Source organism: Oryzias latipes, chromosome 12 (assembly GCF_053564925.1).
Source record: "Oryzias latipes strain Hd-rR chromosome 12, Olatipes_Hd-rR_3.1".
Taxonomy (NCBI): domain Eukaryota; kingdom Metazoa; phylum Chordata; class Actinopteri; order Beloniformes; family Adrianichthyidae; genus Oryzias; species Oryzias latipes.
The window spans coordinates 23,094,185-23,116,215 of NC_136248.1; the positions used below are offsets into that span (position 1 = coordinate 23,094,185).

Below are 22,031 nucleotides of genomic sequence, written 5' to 3' on the forward strand. Positions count from 1 at the left end.
GTTGTTTCATTTTTAGGCTTATTTTCCAGATTAAAGGCACTGCACTTGTTGTTATCTTGAATGGCATAATTTTCAGGGATTTCCAATATGACAGGAACCTGTAATACAATTGACTAATCATTCTTGAAATCCAATAATCATGAACAGTCTCCATCTAGGTTAGATTCCATCTTAAAAGCTGTGGCTATGTTATTTTTGTTGTGATCATAAAACACATAGAGTCAACTTTACATAAGGAGTTCCTCAGGGTCTGATTTTGGGGCCTCCGTTGATCAGCCTGTACATGCTACTTTTTAATCAGCGCATTTAAGCCAGGAATCTTTCATAGATCAGTAGATGAGCTCATTGGGCCATATCTGCAGATGCTTTGAGCAATTCTTGTTTTGTTTTGACTGTAAAAGATCACAAGAACTTTTTTCCATTCAATTTTACATTTTGTCAAACAGTCATGAAAATATATATACATTTTTTTTTTCAAATGAAAAAGTTTAAATTAAAATGTAGTTTGCAGTTTCAAAGCTGAAAAATTCCCAGAGAAGACTGGTGAGAGTGATGTTCAGGATCAGGAACAGTGTTTTCAAATACAGGTTTGAATAAAGACACACATCAATATACATCATACAAATGTTTGATCATGCTCTTGCAGTGAAATTTTTTTTTATTATTTCATTTCAGTGATGACACAATGAGAAAATAAGACTCTGTGCTAAAAGGTTCAATTATCACACTGAATCCATGCACCTCCAGAATCCCCATTGTTGTGACGCACACTTGTATTGACCACTCAATCTTGTCCTGGGAGTTTTGGAACAGGAGCTTTGCTAAGCTAATCTGTGTAACAACATGGAGTAAAAATACACTTGCCTGGGTAAGATAATACTCCTCTCTCCATGACCACAAGACTTCATGAGGCCACCTCCGCTCTGAAATCTTGCTTCACGTTTCTGGAATGTGGAGCACCGTTTACATTCTCAACAACACCCCGAACTTTTTTCTTTTTCCTGGTTTTTAAGAGCATTTCTGTTTATTCTACACTTCTGAAATAACCGATTTTGGTTAACAGATATGATCAAACACTTATATTTAGTAAGCCTTAAATCTATAAACAGCAAACATGCTAAAATTTGTAAAATTAGTATCCTATAAAATGTCATAAAGCCTCTCTCATATCCTGCAGGAGCTGCATCATAAATAGTCAGCTTGATGACTGAATGTAATTATCAGAAATGATCACTAGGTGAGCTCCTTCTTGTCAGTTTATTTGTTTTTGTTTAAATAACAGACTTTTATCAGCCTTTTATAACAAAATCCTCTTTAATACACCAAAATTCCAATAATTAACAATTGGTTGACTGTTAACACGGCATCAGACAAACGGCAGCAGGTGTGTGGACACAGGTGTTCGGTGGAAACATTTCAAGACTCAGAACAGCTTTCACATGTATGTCCCACTGGTTTGTTTTCCTCTTCTAAAGGGATCCATTTACAAGGTTTGTGCGAAACTTTATCAGCATACTAACTTTTATCAAACCATAAAGATACATTTTGGAGCTGTAGTTAGTTTTTTTTTTTTAGCTATATGGGGAGACTATAGGTGCATTTTTGCAGTCTGGTTCTTCTTTGTCTCAGCTATTATCCAATTCATAGGCCAGAATTAGGTGAGGGAGCTGAAAGTGACCAAGCACTTGGTTGAATGCAGTTTTTAGTTGCTGTTTTCTTATATTATATTTATATTCCCTAACGATCTGAGGCTTTCATCGATCTTCTTTTTTTCTTTCTCTATAACATTGTTTCCCAATCCTGGTTAACGGGAAACACTGTCCTGCATTTTTTTAACCCTACCCTGCACAGACACACCTGCCTCTAATGACTGTCATCATCAGGCCTCTACAGAGCTGGTTGGTGAGCTGAATCAGGTGTGCTTAATCCTTGTGCTATCCTAGGCACTTTTACATTGGGAGTTGGGTCATCTTGACCCCACTAGACAGCGCGCTGTACTTTTTTCTTCAATGATTTGTGAACATCACTGGTTTCCAGGGATTACATGAAATCCTCTCCACCTTTATCCACCTTTGTCATGGTAGGGAGAACACGTCTATATAAGGGTGGGGTCATAGGATAGCACAAGGGATAAAGGCTATGAATATGAATAGACTGAACATTTATTGCAAATTTGTGGATTAAGTTGAAATGCTTCTAAAAAGCAAGAATAGATGAAATGAGTCTGATTGATCAACACTAAATTAGACTAAATTGGATTGCACCCCTTAGCAAAAAGTAATATATTTAAGGTATTTATTTACAGGTATGATTAGTGGCTTGTGGCTTGTCTTCTAGTTTATACTAGAAGTAAGGCAGTATACCCGAAGTTTACTTTTACATACTATATATATAGTTTTAAATAAAAATTTCCAATTTAGTCTGAAGAATCATTCAGTTATATACCCTTCCTACAATACAGGTACATGGTCTATAGTAGACTTGCTATACTTATACTCAAGTATACATAAAATAAACTGCAGGTGTGATACTTTTTGCTAAAGGACATAAAGTTGACAAAATTACATTGGCTATTGACATAGTTATGCATGTATACTTTTAGGACAGTGCTGCACAAAGCTGTTTTTGTGTATTTTTTTCTACCTGTTGAGGCTCAGATGAGTCTTTTTCAATGTAGAGTTTGAAAACAGTACTAGTACTGAGAGTTTTATTTGTGAAGTTTAAGTTCTTTGTTCATTTCCAAGGTACGCTCACACTGCCTTTGGTAACAAACATCCAATCGAACACTTTCAATAAAAAGTCTATCTAAACGCACGTTTCAGGCTTCTGTGTTCAAAACTCTCTTGAACATGAGTAGCTACGGCTGTTTCTACGACCGTTGTGAGGCTCTACATACAAAACACGCAGCCATTGAAAGTTTAACCAGGTAGAACTTTGACCAATCAGGCATTTGGATTTGGTGGTGACATATGGAATAGGTACTTTTTATGCACAGAATTTGGGAGAAATTAATAATTGCTGTTTGTGCCCGGCCTTAATTAAATTACATCAAGTCTTTTGTACATCTGTTATGGCAAGCTCATGGAGTATACACAGGTGAAAGAAGGACATGACACAGATTCTCAAAATAGTTTAGGTTTAATCAACCTCAGGTCCATTTCAAACAGAACAAAGGACTTAGGAAAGCATAAACACAGAACTCACAAAGATCGCAGCTAATACACTAATACAGGAGGCTATGAGATATCTTTTAGGAGACGTGAGAGAAGGGCATTCAGGAGAAATCACAGCTGCCTGACTAAACAAAACACAAAACACAACAAGGGACGCTGCATGACAATATCAGAATAAAGCTGCGAAAGAAAATGCCTGTAGGTAGCATAAGGGATTCTTTGATTGGCTGTAAACTGAAGTCTCCATTGTGCTTGCTGTCTGCCAATTTCTATTGTACAATCTTTATTAATAAATGTCTTAGCATTTTTCTTTTTTCATGCAGTCTTACTGTTGAACAACATTATCCCATTCAGGATGATTTGCATTCATTACAGTCCTAATTTTCCAGTTTAAGATAATTAAGTGGATTAACCAAGATTATCACAGTCAAGCACTGTAAATGATCTGTTTTTAATAAACAAAGCATTTATGGTAATTACCGTTGAACATGTAAAAATGTCCTCACTTAATACACCAATCCGGGAAAACCTGTTCTTTCCTTTCTTCTTTTTCACTTTCTGTGAGATTGACTACATACTTCATGGGGTAACTAGCTGTATTTGATGGCTAGCTCTTGTGAATAAACAAACACTTCAGCATCATTTATGATTTCTTCAGGCAGCTGTGATCATTTCAGATCGTTTGCTGTGTCTTCAGAGTAACAGGAGAGGTGCCAGCTTTTCTAGAAACCAAAGCTTCTATTTGTTCTGATACAAACAGATTACCACCAAAAGATGGTATTATTATAAGAAATGTTAGGTAATATTATAAGATTTTTCTACAAAAATACTCAGTTTATTTACACAGCAAAGTGCATATCCCCAATGCATTTATGAAATGGAAAAAAAAACATAATTTTTAGGTGTCAGTGATCAAAAACCTTTATTAAATCTCTCTGGTTGCAAACAAAATTCAGTGGCTAAAGGCCGAAACATCCAGTAAATATAGATATCCAGTTTTAAATGTTCAAGATCGGCACATGTCCACAATATCAGGTGACATACTTTGTACTTGAGGGGAGACAACATCTAAAAATAGACTCACACCCCAATACTGTCGCCTCTGCCTGAGCTCATACTCACGTCCCAGATCACAGGTCTATATCCTCAAGCACACGGCAATGAAAAGGGTATGTACTGTTTGCATGGCTGGAAATCCCCTTCGTGAGCTAAACAAGTGTTTTAATGCCTGGAGTATCAGCTATGATTCATGCGGTAGCTGTGTGGCTTTGTCATGTTTGTCTGATCTTAATCTGTTGGTAGTGGTGGAGACTGAAACACACTTTGTTGCGTTGCTTGACTCGCATGACAAAATGTAAATTCCCACCCAAAGCTCCAATGTTGAGATTTAAGAAAACATGGTAGTTTTTCTCCTGATACTTTCAGACTCCAACACAGAATAGATGAAAGGATCCAGCTGGCTCTTTGGTGCTGGCACAGACCCTCAAGTTGAATCCACATCACACTTTTCTGAGCCCAGCTGCTGACAGCTTTATTGTTCCTCAACGTTTCTATGTATCATGTGCTTTTTAATACGTCAATCACTGACACCAACATGTGTGGGTTTTTTTTTTCCTTTTAGCCATTAGCTTTTTTTAAGGCTGCCTTTCTGTTTATTTTCATTTGATTGGGTCTTGTTTTGAACATCAGAAGCTCACTCAGGTGTCCTGGGCTGGAATGTGAGAAACGCAGGTCATGGTTGAAAAGGCGCTGGTATTTTCCAGTGTCTCTGCCACCAGCTTCCATCCTATATGTCAGGGTGCATGCTGTGAAGCTTTCTCTTTCAGCACTTCATATAAGCCCTCCACATGTGTGACCCCATTCCTCTCAAAGCTGAGAGGTGAGTGGCTCAAAACAATCCTTCCAGAGGTTAATGTTTGGACACTAGATGAATTATTGATTCGGGGTTTAGGAGAAAATAACAGGTGAAGTTGTTTTTTTAATTTAACAAACGATGAGATCAGCAACACGGTTTGAAGCTTAAAAATGAGGAATTTTTAAATTTGTGAAAGTCAAGGTTAAATTCATAGATAAAATTAATGGATCTGAGGAACTAACCTGATGGAGTTTTGCAACAATATTGAAGCATGCATGCTCAACACAACAGTTCTCCAATGGCAGGAGAGTTGGAGAAAGTGGAAAGGCGATGGGGGCAAAAATATTAAATAGCGTTTTTGTTTTTTTGTTTTTGTTGGAGGTATGGAAGCTGAAGTGACATAAAAGATCAGATCTTTAGTATTTAGTATTTATAAAGCTGAGATGACGTTTTCTTCAAGTCCCACTCCAATCATATTCGGGTTTTTTTATAGCTTTGTTTATTGAACATTTTTTATATTAAACAGACATACAGAGTGTATACCTGAGATGTCAAAAAAAGGACAATGTTGTGTAAAAATAAAAACACTCAAATGTCAACCCATCCCACTCACCCACATCAACAACCTCCAAAAGGCCAGGACAAACACAGACAGAAAATGAATTAATAAATAATAATAAAAATAATAATAATAATAATAAAATAAAAAAACAAGGGGATAAGTAAACCACTTAGGCATTTAGAAATGGAGAAAATATGTAAAACAAACAAACAAACAAAAAGAAGAAATAAAATATATAATAATAAGTGAGAAAACCGGGGTAACAGCTTTGACCGTTTGTTGCACCAGTGCTCAGTCAGCTTCCAGATTGTGAGGAAATGTCAAGGATTCCATTTATTGTAGGAAAGGGCTTCAGGTCTCATGAAATGCCCTGAGTGAACCTTGAAGTGAGTACCTTAGCTTCTCAAGTTTGAGATTATAAACCACCTCACGGACCCAGCAGACATGCGAAGGGGGACGAGGTAACTTCCAGTTCAGCAGGATCAGCCTGGGTGCTAATAAAGGTGGTAAATGCAATGGCCCGCTGCAGTGCACTCGGCATGTCTGAAGTTGGGGGAAGACCTAATATTGCAGACATGGGATTTGGTGTGACGGAGTATCTGTATCAAATATATCTATCCAAAGTGCTACAAGCACTGGGCATGACCAAACATATGGGCATGATTAGCAGGAGAGAGGTGTCATCTGCTGCAGGCATCACTAATAGAAGGATGTATTTTGGCCAGTCTGTCGTTGGTATAATGGACCCTGTAAACAATCTTGCACTGAATTAGTCTATGGCGGGCGCAAATAGAGGACAAATGGACAAGAGACAATGCTGACTTCCATTGTTGTTCCGTCATGTTAAGGTGAAGACTGTCTTCCCATGCAGTTTTGACAGTATTGGATGGCTTTGAGGATGCTGTCCAAATTGACTTATATAGGCTTGAAATGCAGCCATTAACAAAAGGGTCTTTGGAAAGAAGCACATCTAGAAGAGTTTCTGGGGGGCGATTTGGAAAATGAGGAAGCTGTTTTTCAACATAGTCCCTGATCTGGAAGAAACGGAAAAGATGCTGATTTGGGAGGTCGTGTTTCTATGACAGTTGTTCAAATGAGGAAAAAACACTGTTTGTATGCAAGTCAGAGAATGACTTAATCCCATTCCTGTGCCATAGTTTGAATGATGCCGTTTTTGTAGACTGATGTGAGGACTGTAGGATTTATAAGGCCAAACTGTTTCCTGAATTGACTCCAGATTTTCAAAGAAGTGGACACCACAGGGCAGATATGGACACTGGGGAGGGGAAGCTGTAAACACAGTATTGAGCGCAGACAAAAATTTTAAGATTTCCTTTCAAGCTGGATCCAGCTTGATATGGAATCCTTTTCATCGCTCATCCAGAAAAGAAGTTTCTGGATATTTGCCGCCCAATAGTAATGTCTGAAGGCACTCCAGTCATCTATTGATCTGTTGTAAAAGTGTTCCTAGTGGTCTTTAAATTATTATTAGGCAAAAGCAAAAAACCTGTGTCGTTTTCTAGGGAGTAGTAGCAGAAAGTGCAGAGGAGTTCATCAGAAATTCCACTCTGAGTTGTGGGTGGGACCACTGGTCCACAATACGCCAACCAGTACTTTTGTTTACATTCTGGTGAGCAATATTGGAGATATTCAGCCTGGCAGTTTTGAGCCAGATGCCAGCTTGGGCATTGAAATTAATGAAGACGTACATGGATCTAGTCGTCTGCAAGGCGATGCATCAGAATGAAGAGGAGGAGGGAGCTTGTGGCTTGTCGTTGTAGGTCCTACACCGACAAGCTTTTTTCTGCCCAATTTTTACGTCAGCTCCTGATTCACCATTTGAAGAAAGAAATACTCAGAAATGCAATTTTGAGCTTAATTTTCTTTATAGTTGTCCTCCATCAAAGATCTGCACGGTGGCACAGTGGTTAGCGCTCTTGCCTCACAGCAAGAAGGACTGGTTTTAAGACCTGGCTGGGATCGTTCTGTGTGGAGTTTGCATGTTCTCCCCAGTCATGCGTGGGTTTTCACCGGCAGGAAATGTATGTAAACAAACAGTACAAAAATAGGTATTGCAGCAATTTAGCTCAAGGAAGAAAAACCTGTTCAAGAAAGGAAACTAAGCCTTGAAGCAACAGCTGGAGTCTCTTTTATCAGCTAAAGAGGAATAGGAAAGGAAGGTTTCCTGTTGAAGAGGTACGTGAAGGGCCTCTTGTAAAGCCCTAAAATAGAGCAAACATGACACTGGATTGGTCATCAGATTAACAAGCACTAGTTTAAAGGAGATGATGGTTTCAGAGCAAGTTTGAGTTTCCATTTACAATTTACCTGTCTTTTTTATTTATTTAGCCTCTTTAAGACTTGAACCAACATCTGAATTAACCCCATACAGACATAGTCACAGTGTAGAATTAACTGCTAAGGTAATGTAACAAAAACATGATGTCCACTCTTGAGAGGTTAATGTCATTTGGAACTGTATATCCTTTCTCATGTGTTTTAAAGCATAAACTGTTCTCACAGGTAAAATGAAGCCAGCATCAGGAAGAGGAAGTGTTGTATCACTCAAAAAAGCCCTGGGTTTGAAGGATTTGCTTTAAGGTTCCTGCTGGGCGGGTTTCCGATAATCTCCTGAAAAAAAGGGAAAGGACTCTAGATGGATCTCTGCTCCTCAATGACCCAAAGGCAGTCAGAACCAGCTCTGACAGAAATTCAAGATGAGGATTCGAGGAAGGATTCTGGTTTTTTGTCTGAGCATGCAGCAGAAACAGAGACTGAATGGAGTGACCAGTTAGCGTTAAATGTTTCCTCTGAAGAGAGAACCTTGCAAACATGTCTGCCTTCCAGCTCCAAGGCTTCCAGCTGTGCTCTGCCCTGCTCAAAACTTTCACCAGCAGGTGTTGAGAGCAGAACTTGCTGCTGTTCAGGTTCTTCAGAACACACACTTCCTGTTTCACCTCATCCCTCTTTTATAGAGTCTTACACTAAGCCGTCAGTTTCATTCTCTCCCTTATGCAGACATTGGGCATCTGAAGCTTCTGGAGAAGTTTCCTTCAGATTTGAGGATGCAATGGATTTTGACAAAGAACCAAAAAACTCTCATCCTGCCCCCTTATTGAGGTTGGCATCTTCTCAGTCAGACAGTTTAGAAAGCAATGAGGCTTTAGCACCAATGTTAGACCTTTATAGTTTTGAAAGTGGGCCACATAACTTCATTCTGAGCCAAGCTGTAGATCCACTCAGAATTACGTGTCCTGAATTCTGTCCATTATCACAAGCAGAAGAGGTGCAGCTGAACTGCAGCTGTGATGCATGTGTCTCCATGTGTAATTCAGAAGGCATTCAAACACAATGTCATTGTGGCTTTAGCCAGGAAGGAGCCACAGAGGGTGATGTGTCAGGGGAGGACCAAGAGAAAGAGTTATGCCCCCCCGACGTGAATGCCTGTGGGGGGGATTTTATATCTATAAAAAATGTTAGATCAAAGGAAGTGGATCCTGGTTTAAGCCTCCAACTGCAGCGCTGTGACAGCCCTGATGATCTCTGGCTGGACGCATGTCAGTATCTAACAGATGAGGATGCAGAAAATCAGGAGATTCCGGGCAAGACCCGTTACTGGGAGATGTCAAGAGGTCACTCAGTTTTAAGTGCCCCGTTTGTTCCTCCACAAGTTTCAGATTTCAGTCTGGAAGGTAATAAGTGGATTGGCTGGTGTAGCGATGACAACAGAGGTTGGGGGCCACCAATTGAAAGGTGGCCATCGGTGGATAGCTGGGCAAGCGCTCTCTCAGATCTGGCAGGGTTTGCTGAAGCTCCACCAGGAGACTTCACGGCTGCTTTTGCAGAGGTAGGGGGTGAGATAGATGCTCTGACACAGGCCTTAGAAAAAGTCGACACTTTTGAAGAGTTGGAAACGCCACAAGAATATCAAGAAACAAGAACAGAGCAGGAAGGATCAAAGCAAACTATGGGAGTCCAGGATCAGCTTCTGAAGACTCAAAGCATCCCTGGGAGCTCCATTCAATCTGGGCAAAGCTCTTTCCCACTGTGCTTTGAAGCTGGAGAACCCAAACTCCACGACAAGGCCTCCCAGAAACCAAATCTTTTCTATGATCAGCTTTCCACCACACAGAGGTCAGAAGAGTCAGAGATTCTTCAAATTGAGCTGCCCGCTCCCCAGCACCCATCTGTGGTGGTCTCCCTTGGAAAATACAGCAAAGGTGAAGCCCAAGGCGCTGGAGGCATCACATTCTTAGATGCAGGTGGAGTTGTCAGCGGTGAAGATGATCTGATCACACTGAACATAACGGAAGAAACAGATTTGAACGTTCCTGGAGAGCTGCAGCTTGAAAAGGTATGTTGGTATATTATTTGCTGTGTTAAAACAGACAAACTTTTAGCAAAAAGGTCAAAAATAAAGCTGACTTTTTGACTTTTAAACAATGCCTACAAAATAAATCTTGTAGCTGTCAGCACACATTCTAATCAAAATGTGGAGTAGTAATGAGATAGAAATATTCAACCTTTGCATTGTTAGGAGAAGAAATCCCTTCTGCCTCAATGCAAAACAGTCAAACTCAGTCAAACTGCAAAAACCGGCCCCTTAGAAAGAAATAAGTCAATAAATTTTACCACATTGGCAGATTTTCTTTAAATAAGCAAAATATCTGCAAATATTTTTAGCAAATTAGGTTTTTTTATTATAAGGTAAAAAATACTAGTCACTAAGACCTTTTTTCTTAAGCTAAGATATTTTTGAAATTGAAAAACTTTATTTATTAGAATATCTTCCTTTTTCTTTTTTATTTGGAACAAAATATTTTCCCTATTCTTATGATTCAGTTTTTGCAGTGCATGAACAGAGGAAATACACGTGACTGAAATCCCATCACTAGAACAGACAGCCAGAATAGAGAAAGGGAAACAAGCGAAACCTGCGTGTGCCGCATCACGCGAGACTCATGTCTGCTCTGGTTTGGAGCCTTCATTCTGCATTACGGGATCAGTCCTCTGGCTGACAGACAGGAGGAGTGCTGGAGGAGGGCCTGAGAAAAAAGACTTCTGACAGACAGAAAAGGCGTCTAATAATAGCTGGGAGTTCAATGATAATAGCACGCATCTGTGATGTGTCAGGATGGAGGGGTGAGAGGACAGCACAGCTGAGGACTGTAACATGACCCCCCCCCCCTGCTCAGCCTCCTGTTTGCGCCCTTTAACACGCCCTCTCCGGCTGCATATCCCTTAAAAACCAGAGATCAGGACGTGGGCAGGTCCTCGGGCCGAAAGGACTGCTTCCCCTGGTTTAGGTTGGTGTGCTGTGATTGTAACAGTGAGGGTTTTGTTGCATGCAGGACATATGGACTGTGTGAGTGGATATAGAAGCATGGTGTTACATAAACGTCTGCTTTTTGGCTCCATAGAAAGGTACGTGTTATAAAGTAAAAGAGTAGAAAATTGGCCCAAAAGACTGTTTTAATTATTATTTATTTATTTGTATTCATCCATTCTGATGACATCTCTGCCTTTGTCTGTGTCTGAAAGGTGCACTTTTTTACAAATTTGTCAATATTTCAGCTTTGATCTGTCTTTTTCTCTTTGCCAGCCATTTGGAGATGTACTGTGTCAAGTGACAGAGGAAAGCGGTTTCCCCCGGCTGAGCTCTGCAGTGGCACCGCAGGTCGAAGGTGAGGGAAACAAGTCCTCAACAAATGTCAGCTGCCCCGCCACGCACCATCTGATCGACTCGAACACACCAGATGTGGACGCACAACATGAGCTGCGAGCACGTGTTTGGTTTGACGCTGTTTCAGACCTTGATGGAGCGGTACAGGTGAAGCCTCAACTGGGGACTTTAAAGTCTCTCATACCGTTTGCTTCTCTCGATAGTAGCCACTCCTCTGGGTGTCAGACAAACAGCTATTTGGAAGGAGAGCAGATCAGAAGGTCTCTCAGCGACAGCCTCACTGCTGATCACGTACAACAGTGCACACTCTGCCAAACGCTAGATGGAATTACCTACGAGCCATTGCAAGAAGGTGACGCAGGGTTGATTCATAAAAGGCAGCAGAAGACAATAAAAGCAGCAGAGAATCCACCAGTGTGGGACCTATACGAGTCTTTCCTCGCTGCAGGAAAAGTCACACCAGAGATCAGTTATCTAAGAGGAGATCAAAATACCATCTCTGCAGACCGATTTGTAGTCTCAGATAAGGACCGCATCGCATTTGTCACTTTAGAGTTGAATGACCCGTTTGTTCAGAGGACAGCAAAACCACAATTTGAGCTGAAAATGCCTCATAAAACTCACAAGAACCCCTCAGAGGTAAAAGCACGATCCAAAAAGGAGAAATCGACCGGCCATCATCATGGTTCGCAGACTGCTACAATGCAGGAGAACATATCTCACCATGTTCTCACCCAGCATCAAGAAAGTCGTCCTGCTTACACCACTGAGAACAGTCAAGCTGGGCTTGAGACCAAGGAGGATAAAGGGGTGATTGAAGCCGCTGTGAGGACTGAGAAGGGTGCAGGCAAGTCGCACAGTAAGAAGAAAAAGAAGCATGGCCAGAATGCAACACTAAAGAACAGAGGGGAGTCTTTTCCTGAGCAGGAAAATGGAGCAAAACCAAAAACGGCAAAGGGGAGGATTGATATGTTTGAGGCTAAACTGGCTGCCAAAGCGGAGAAAGCTCCTAAGGATGTGGTTAAGGCTGAGAAGAAAGGTCAGCAGGTGGAGGCTCCAGAGCTGCAAGGAGAAACGCCTCAGCATCCCACAGATCAAAAACACCTTCCATCAAAAACCATCAGCAGCCCAACTAACGATGAAGTCATAAAAAGGCTGCGCCTGGCAGGAGAGGAGTTTGGCCGGGTGCCCAGTGAATTGAAATCCAAATTACTTGAGTTTGATGACTTAGTGAAAGAAAAAGAAGAGCAGGCTCAAGTATCTCAAAAAAAGGCATACAGTGAGGTGGTCAAACAGAAAACCCCACAAAAGGAAGGTGAGAAACGCTCACAGCACCACTTTCCTGCATACCATTTCTCCATTTAAACACAAAAAATTCATGAATACGTTTATATTCCTGCAGAGCCCAAAGTGTTGCAGCCCATCCATGCAGAATCGGTGAGTGAGGACCCTCAGAGCCTGTGTCTGTGGTGTCAGCTTGACACGGGCCTCTCTGACTCCACCGTGACCTGGAGCCGGGACGGGACCACCTTGTCTGAGATCAAGAGAAGGTTTTTTTTGTTTTTTTTATTTTACATGAATTTACACTACCCTAAAAAGTAAGCCTTGCAGTAATTGATATTTAGTTACATTTTACCAGAGTCAGTATCTTGTTTCTAAAACATCCTTGTTTACAACATCTGCAGCAGTCCATATCTATCTCTTCTGTCGCTCATATTTCCTCAAGTATCCCGTTACCCGTCCTTTCAGCAAATTCTTTAAACTTGCCCATTCCAATGATGATATTGTATTCCTCAATTTTGGTGTGCCCCCCCCCCCCCCCCCCACCTGTTTTACAAAACACATTTGTGTATTTTTCATTCACGCCATAAATTTAAGAGTTTTTAAAACAGTACAGGTTTCAAAACATGACTCAAACCTCCCACAAGGTGGAAACTCAACATTTTCTTCACATCTAATATTAATTTGACTTTTTTCATATGCAGTTTTTCTTGAAATCAACTTTAAAAATTATACATGTGAGTTTTTTTCAAATCAGAGCTCCACAAACAACGTTCTGAACAAAATATTTTAAACTCATCAGGGGGAAAAAAATCAACGAAGCGACTCTTGTTTATCTAACATCAGTTTGAATTTTACTGTTCTAAATCCAACTGATTTCCGTTTATTGTCTTTATTTGTATTATTATGGTTTTAAAAGCTTTTCTCAGTTTTCTGAAAACCTTTTTTAGTCCTTTTATAGTAAATTAGTAAACCTAAATCAAAGTCCAATTTCTGCTGTGTTCATTTATAAATATTCCGCTTTTCAAATCACATAGAGCTGCGGCAGCCTTTTTTACCTGAAGGTGGACATTGAAAATGTCATTTTGACTTAAGATAGCTTTTTAAAATGCAATGAAATCAGTTATTTCCTTGAAAAGATATTACCAAAATATCAACTATATGGTTGAAATGTGCAGATCACCTGTCGTTGGCTGTGTCTTTATTATTTTTTTTCAGTGCATCCTGACTTTGTGACTCTTTGCTTTTCCCTTTAGTGTTGGGGATGACAGTCGGGTGTCCCTGATCATCACCAATGCTTCTCACAAAGATCTGGGCAAGTATGAGTGCCGGGTCAGCTCACAGGGATTCATTACACTCACCTACCTGCTCACATATGAAGGTAAAGGAAAACAAGCTATTTTTAAAATGACCCAACATAGAAGAATTTCAAATAGTTGCTTCCTCTTTGTTTTTGTTTTTTCAGTTCTCAGTGAGATCGTCATTCCCACTTCTCCCAAAACGACTCCATGTGAGTAGTAATCATTTCCTAGCAGTCGGGCTCACGGTAAACAGCAGATGACACTGTCTTTGTATCTTCTCCCAGCTGCTCCAGCTGTGGAAGTGTGCAGTGAAGAAGAGGACGCTCACTGTTCAAGGCTGCTGTTTAAAGAGGATTTCTTATCAGACCAATATTTTGGAGAGCAACATCCCATCAGCATTGTCACAGAAAAAGTTCATTTTGGGGAGGGGATGCATCGACGGGCTTTCCGGACCAAGATGCAGGCAGGCCAGATACCTTTGTTAGTGCCAGGAGACTCCTGTGTGCTGAAGGTACACAACTCTTTAAGCTACGGGACCAACAACAACAACGAACTTGTTCAGAAGAACTTTGATCTGGCAGTGGAGGTAAGGGACCAAATAGATTTAGGATCCATCGTACTGTAAGGTTTACATGTAACAAGATAAACACAGAAATTGGTCCAGAATCTATGCATTTTATGAAAGTTTCATTTTTGAATGGAATTATGGAAATTAGTCCACTTTTCCATGATATTCTAATTATTGGAGAGGGTCTGTATAAGTAAGTACCACTATATGAAAAAACATTGTTGAGCTGCTTAACAATTGAATAAGAATACAGGAATAGATATGAAAGGAGAAATGCCAGGAAAGGTCAAATGGTATCTATGAAACCTCTGCTTAAGAGACCTGCAGTCTGAATCTCCTTCAGAAGGTCATTCCTGCCAGCAGAACTAACATCACATAACTCAAAACTGTGCCTGTTGTGGATCATCATGTTATACGGCTTTGGATTGATGTGGATGGGGGTTTTTTCCACTATTTTTTCAGCTATTTTTAGACTTAAATAACTTTCAGGATTGTCAGTTACTTGATGATGTTGATAATTATATTGCATTTAAGACAAATACTTTAAAAGGAAAAATAGAACTAGATTAAAAAAAACACTCACAAGAAAAATGTCCAAAAGGGGGTGAGAAGAAGTAAAATTCTTATAAAGTCTCATCCCCCCTGTTCTAAACCAAGTTTATAACTAAATCCAGTGCACCACTATAATAGTCCTGTTCCCTCTCTAATTAGCACACATTCAGTTTCAGATACACGTATACAAACATATTACTACACATGTAGATGCTTATACACATAGAAACATACACACGGAGACATCCGACACACATTTAGGACAAATGTGCTCCTGCCTTGCTCCACACATGGCCAAACAGAACCATTTTTGTTTGGGTGTCCTTGTGCATGATGAATGTACCTTTCTCCCTGATATTCTATTGTTCCTCTCTTTTTAATGAATATTTTTTGTTAATAAATTATTTTCTTCTTTGAATATCATTTAAGCTGCATTGTGTTCCACCAAATCACAAAGTCTGAGTCCTTTTCACTATAAAAACGAGTTGTTTATGTGATCAAGGTAACTTATATGAATAATTCATATTGCTTTTGTGATGCATTGAAAGTGAATGTAAGGTTGATTTATAATTATTATTCCTCCAAAACTTTTATGCAATAAGAAAATATCAATGCACAATATAAAGTGTGGAGAGATTTGTGATCCAGTTTTGCTTTATTTAAAACAGAACAGATTTTTTTTCTATTTTAATATGTATTTACTTGTCTTTACCCTGTAGATTGTTCATCTCAAGGTCAGCTTTCTTATTTTTTTAAATTTTGTAGATTTAAGTTTTTTTCTTTCTTGTGTTTATATATTCATATTAAACTAAGATAGCTCAAACAAGTATTTTGCTTTGACTTGCTGAAGGCAAATACTGTCTGATATCAAAACAAAGCCTAACATGCGTGGGTCTTTGCTTGGCAGGAGTGTCAGGTGCAGAACACGGCAAGGGAGTACATCAAAGCGTACACCACGGCAGCCAAATCTGTTCAAGCATTTGGAGACGTCCCAGAGTGAGTGACAGCTAAGACCTCCTTGGAGCAGATCCAAACTCTTTATCTGACGGCCCTCTGTTTCACTTCAGAATCATTCCCATCTACCTGGTCCACCGTCCGTCCAACGAAATCCCCTATGCCACGCTGGAGGAGGAGCTGATCGGTGACTTTGTCAAGTACTCAATCAAGGACGGCAAAGAGATCAACCTGATGAGGCGGGACTCGGAAGCGGGACAGAAATGTTGTGCTTTCCAACACTGGGTTTATGAGAAGACTGATGGCAACCTGCTGGTTACTGACATGCAAGGTCAGAAACAAACTCACACAAGTATGAATGAAATTTTGCTATAAAATGTCACAATCTGGCGTGGTTTATTGTCAGGAGTGGGCATGAAGCTTACAGATGTGGGAATAGCTACCTGTAAGAAAGGGTGAGTTTCTGTAATCCCTTTTTTTTTTAAATCTGGGGTTAATTATGCTAAACAGTGGAAAGAAGCGACCCTTTTTTTTCTTTGCAGATACAAAGGCTTCAAAGGAAACTGCTCCACCTCCTTCATTGACCAGTTCAAAGCTTTGCACCAGTGCAACAAGTTCTGTGAGATCCTGGGGCTCAAGTCCATACAGCCAAAGGCTAAGAAGCCTGCGGCTGCTCCAAAAAACAAACCCAAACCACCTGCTGCACCCAAGAAGAAAACATTCGGGCCGACTGTCAAAGGCAAGTCCCAGTAGGAGGGAGAAAAGTGGGTCACTCCCCTATTTTTTTGGACTCTGCATCGTTAGCTTTATGAGTTAAAAGTGAGCAGATTTTATGATTATTGGGATGAAGACTTGAAAGGTTTTATAAGTGTTTTATTGGTTTATTTTCTTGTCATCTGGTGACTTTTGTTTGTCCAAATGACTTTTGAATGAAAGTTGAACTGTGATGTCTTAGACTGCTTGATGGTACGCAGGAATATTGAATTACAGATTGTTATTTTTTACTTAGTTCATTAAATTAATGGACCTTTAATTGATTTAATTAATTGTTTTTAAATATGTTTATATGGGTGGGTACTATTACTGTGCTCGGTAAAAAAAAAATACAGTAAATCTTGCAGAATAAGAATATTCTGATATTTAATTTTTTGTTTATGTTTCAGGAAAATGAGCTCACTTTTATATTTTGGAGATAAGCACACTGTACTTTTTAAGCTCATTAAAATTGTTTTGATTCTATTAAAGGAGAATAGTGAAGACTAGCGTTGGGTTTTATTTTAGTAACACAAGTCAAATATGTCGGACATTTCAAAGACCTCTGCTATATTTATGCGGGTGTTTGGCAATAAGTGCACATGAAATGTCAAAGTAAATGAACCCTCACATGACATCCATTAATTCTTTGAAGAATGGCATCCATTTAACTACACTGGCTGTCACGTTTACCATGTAACCCTTGTGCTATCCTAGGCACTTTAACATTGGGAATTGGGTCATCTAGACCCACTAGACAGTGCTCTGATCCTATTTTTCTTCAATGATTTGTGATCTTCACTGGTGTCCATGGATTACATGAAATCTTTCCACCTTTATCCACCTTTGTCATGGTAGGGAGAACACGTCAAAGTAAGGGTGGGGTCATCTAAGATAGCACAAGGGTTAAATGAGCTCAAATGGTCACAAAACAGAACAAAGATGAAAAAAAATCACACAACTTTCCACACACAAATTAAAACATGAATGATTTAAATCAACTGAAGCCACAAACCAAAATAAATGCTGTTTATTAATGTTTTTACTGTCACAGAGATTCAATATTTGAATTAAATGGCATCTTTAAGTGTTAAAATGTCATCATGTGTGATACTTTTTGATCTTTCCCTGCATCCATTGGTCTCCTGGATCACACTAGCACCTCAAATGGGGGGAAAAAATTGGGTCACACTCAGAGTCGTCACATCATGTTTCAACACACTTTATGTCTATTTCCATCCTCGCTTTTTTTGCAGCGGTGTAACGTGTCCCGTTCTGTCGCCACCTCTGATGCGCTCAGACACATGCTCGCCACTTCACTGAGTGAATAAAGGCGGACGTTGGTGACACACGTGTGACTAAGAGAGAAAGAGGGATCCAAATAGAGGAAGAAGAAGTGACAAACTGAGGCTTTTTCACACTGTAGCTATTTAGTGTGATAATGGCGTTTGATAGGCAGGAAACAAACACCATTGTCACACTCCACAGCTCTGGAGGACAAGGTTTGCTGCAGGGTGCAGAGGATAAAACAAGCTGGGGTGGATTGATGGGTGACCTGGAGGAAACAAAAAACAGAATGTGTGCATTCAGTGAGGGGAGAGCTGAGTAAAAACTCACAGCTTTAACCAATGTGTTTTTGTGCTCAGGTTTAGTCTAGCTATCAGATAAGCTTGGAAAAAGTGGTGCCAAGTAAATACTTTCGGCTTATCCAACATGTCCAAAGTCCATCCACGTCAAACTTTTACGGATTGTTGGGACGAATGCAGCTGCAGCACCTCAAACATTTGTGGGAAAGATCCTTCCATAACAAATTTGACTCAGATCCTATCTAATTCTACTTTCACTTTTTGTTGATCTAAAATCCTTATAGATGGCACAAAAAAGCCTTTAAAGACCTAAATGGGGGGGGTGATACCTACTTACCGTTTGTTTTTCCACTTCCATTCATTCATCCTCAGTTGCCAGTCTCTTGCTCTTGGTTCCTGGCGTTGGGGCAAACTTAGATTTAAGTCCAGCAGTGGGTCAGCAGCAGCAGGGATCATGAAGGGATCCGTGATACATTTGGGTTAGGAGCTGTCCTGTCCATGCCTTTATGTAGACAGAGCAAAGTTAGGACAAACAGCCAGTTGCACATTAGCGATAAGCTACGAGGGAAGTATTGATCGACCCTGACCAGAAGAAAGGGTTGAAGGGAGGAGGAAGGGGAGACCCAAAAAAGGTGCCCCAGTCAGAATTTTACTGAACATGACATAGTTTAGGGAACTTTAGAGTAACAATCAACATAAATATGCACTTTGGATTGTAGTGATAAGGAAAAAAAGAGACATTAAAGCAAAAAATAACAAGTTATTTACAGATTAGATACAAATTTTCCTCAGAAAATATTTAAAAGCTTAAAAAAAAAATCTTGACCCTAAGCTCTTATCACAAGACATAAATGATTATGCTTGCAAAATTTCTCTTTTTTTTGCCATTATCACTACTTTTCAATTTTGTCTGTCTAATTTTCTTTAATGAGCCATTTGAAGTTATGCTTGTGTTTAGTAAATTAAGATTTACAAGTTATTCTTTTTTATTTTTCAATGAATGTTATATTTTGTTTAAGCTGAAAGTAAATTATCAGGTCAAGGCCATCTTGGAATAAAACGCAGGGATATACAGACTGTATTCTTTAAAATGAACTTTTTTGGGATTATTTTAGACCTGAAGACAGGTTGGCTCTCGATTTTGTTTGTGACCAGATGGAAGGTACAAGGGCGTGATAAAATGTCCCCGGACTGGCCGGGTGGCTTCTATTTGCTCGTCCTTGGAGCTGATAACTCTTAGATTGCGTGTGTGAATGAACTGAGGTCCCTTCACCACGCCACTCCATGCACACGATAGCAAGACAGAAAGAGATTATGGTTAATCTCATTGGGGTTCAAACACAGACACATAGAAAAGTAATCTGCATATGGAAAACCTTCCTACAGATGCAATATAAAGAAAAAACAAAGGATTAATGGGGGAATGAGATAATTAAAACACATGTTGAAGTTTAGATAATATTTTAAACATTAAATTAAGAAATAGTTCAAGTTTATTGAGATCAGGCAAGAAATCTGTCAGTACGATAGTCCCTTATTAAATTGAAATTATGAATACATCTGTGTAGGTATAAACATTAAGGATCTAAAATGCTTTTTCATTTAAAGTAGGCTATACTGAAAGCAATAGGAAAACAAAAGGAGTACATAAAATATGAATTATTTATATAATTTAACTTCCACTTATTGACCTCAAATTTGCTTGTTTCTCCCTGAGGAGTATACAGTCATCTCATGATTAAAAAATAAAAAGCAAAAAAACAGAAATTAACAGGAAATTTGTGTACATTGAATCCTAGAATAATTCAAAAAGCAAAATATTGGCAAATTAAAAAAAAAACAATTAAGATGCAAAAAATATGAATCAAAATAGAATTCTATTGAACTTTAGACTTATTTTTCTAGCACACATGTATACTCACTGGTCACTTTGTTAGGCACACATGTCCAACTGCTAGTTAACACACATTTCTAACTGGTTGTCCAGTTTAGCTTAATCTGTTTAGTTTAGTTTAGCAATTACCTACTATTTTTTATGATCAATGTTATGTTCTTATACAATTACCGGTATGAAGCCTATTGAGATGACAGTTGTAATATTGGGCTATATAAACAAAATTGAATTGATTTGAATTCTATTCAGCCAATCACATGGCAGCAACTCAAAGGATGCAGGCAGGTAGACATGGTCAAGACGATCGGATGTGGTTGTTGGTGCTGGTCTTCGTATTTAAGAATCTGCTGATCTACTGGAGTTTTCACACACAACCTCCTCTAGGTTTTACAGAGAATGGTTCGAAAAAGAGAAAAATCCAGTTAGCTGTGTGTGGGCAGAACTTCCTTGTTGACGCCAGGGGGACCTAGGTGATAGACTGCCCACACCTGCATCCTTAGCCTCCACTTTGTCGACGGGATTCAAGTGATCTTTCACAAGTGAATAAGAAGTATTTTTTCACCTTTCTACAACATCAAGGTCATCAGCTCCCCACCTGCATTCTAGACAATATTGACAGAGAACTGCGTTTTTCCTCTGAGGCACTGAATGGTTGGTCAAATTTTCGTTGATAGTTTTTCTTCCCTTCTCGGACTCTTCCCAGACCATTTTTTTTTTTAGGCTCAGCAGCTGCTCTCGCTGCATGCTGCTTGGAAAGAGGATACCTGTAACCTGCCTCAGGTGTCTCAGCCAGCTACTCCATAGGACTTCTTTTTCAGTTTTCAGCTTAGTGATATCCCTTACCCCCAGAAACCAACAGCAAGTTTGAGGATTATAAACAATTATAAGGATTATAAGTTCCATGTGCTCAAAATGGTGTTTGTCATGGACAAACTGTGTCTGGCACAGAAGCCCAATCACTAAAATCCCCTCAGGCTCAGAGTAAGGCAACTGTTTTTACTCCTTGCATGGGAGTCTTTCGGTAGAACAGTGGAGTCCTCGGTCAGAACACTTTCTAGTTCCCTTCCAAGAGACTCCTAAAGAGCAATCTGTACTGCTTTTTTCCTAACCTTTTCGCCAAAACCACAGTAAGAAAGCTGTCCCTGACCCAGAGGCACTGGGACACAACCCTCTTTTATTCACCAGTGTGAACCTCGACACACACGTTGACTGAGTTGGGGGCTTCTGAGCGAACCCAAGAGTAATCATAGAGTTGAGTTTTGGAGCCAAAGACCGCATGGAGGAAAGCCCGGCTATCTGTTGGTGGTGCCGCTCAGTCTCCTACATCAAACCCAGCCCCTTTCCCATTCAGTGAGGTGATTCATAGTACCGTTGGTAATATTCCATATCCATGGGTTGGGAAACCTGCCCTTGAACACAATCCCTTTATGATCCTTTCTGTAGATGGTGGCCCAACTAAAAAGGAATCCCATGTTGACTTCTTGGGCTGAGCCTAGCCAGGTCCAATGGCGAGGGGTCCCACCACCAGGTGCTCACCTGCGAGGCGAGCCCCCACCGTGGCTCTGAGGTGACGTAGAAGACCTTTTTTAATCAAAGCTTCCATCAGCCTGCTACCAATTTACTCGTCACCTGTGACACATCTACCATGAAAAAAGTAGTATTTACCCCAGAAAGGAATACCCTGATGATCTCCGGACCTGCTCTACACCGACCTGGGCAATTCCTTTTGGCAGAAAGCAACTTCTTATCAAAAATGAATAAAAAAAATGTTGATTCTCCCATTTGCTGGGGGGAGAAAAAGTAAATTCAGCTGAGTAAAACATCATGATCAGGGGTTAAATTTGAAAACAGAAACAAATTCATAGTTTT

General features: G+C 39.8%; 1 protein-coding gene, 1 long non-coding RNA gene and 1 other non-coding gene across 6 annotated transcripts; 2 read left to right on the forward strand and 1 right to left on the reverse strand.

Moving 5' to 3' along the window:
• Positions 1–4,249: 4,249 nt before the first annotated feature.
• Positions 4,250–17,186, forward strand: alpk2 (alpha-kinase 2). 4 transcript variants are annotated; one of them, XM_078956374.1, is made up of 12 exons: positions 4,250–4,342; positions 8,114–9,944; positions 11,193–12,588; positions 12,676–12,823; positions 13,811–13,935; positions 14,020–14,064; positions 14,140–14,441; positions 15,883–15,971; positions 16,043–16,260; positions 16,336–16,384; positions 16,472–16,668; positions 17,093–17,186. In XM_078956374.1, the coding sequence occupies exons 2-12, from the start codon at positions 8,247–8,249 to the stop codon at positions 17,098–17,100; spliced, it is 4,275 nt and encodes a 1,424-aa protein (XP_078812500.1). In that variant the 5' UTR covers positions 4,250–4,342; positions 8,114–8,246; the 3' UTR covers positions 17,101–17,186. The 4 variants fall into 4 exon arrangements, with proteins under 4 accessions (XP_078812500.1, XP_011479976.1, XP_078812501.1 ...); XM_011481674.4 differs by lacking the exon at positions 17,093–17,186 and having other exon boundaries at positions 16,472–16,833; XM_078956375.1 differs by lacking the exons at positions 4,250–4,342; positions 8,114–9,944; positions 17,093–17,186 and adding an exon at positions 10,785–10,896 and having other exon boundaries at positions 16,472–16,833.
• An 897-nt stretch (positions 17,187–18,083) lies between these two features.
• Positions 18,084–18,193, reverse strand: mir122 (microRNA mir-122). The gene has a single exon (NR_107148.1). It is a non-coding gene; the product is annotated as a microRNA mir-122 (primary transcript).
• A 1,271-nt stretch (positions 18,194–19,464) lies between these two features.
• LOC144996685 (uncharacterized) lies at positions 19,465–21,835 on the forward strand. Its single transcript, XR_013659543.1, has 2 exons — positions 19,465–21,517; positions 21,606–21,835. It is a non-coding gene; the product is annotated as an uncharacterized LOC144996685 (long non-coding RNA).
• Positions 21,836–22,031: the final 196 nt, after the last annotated feature.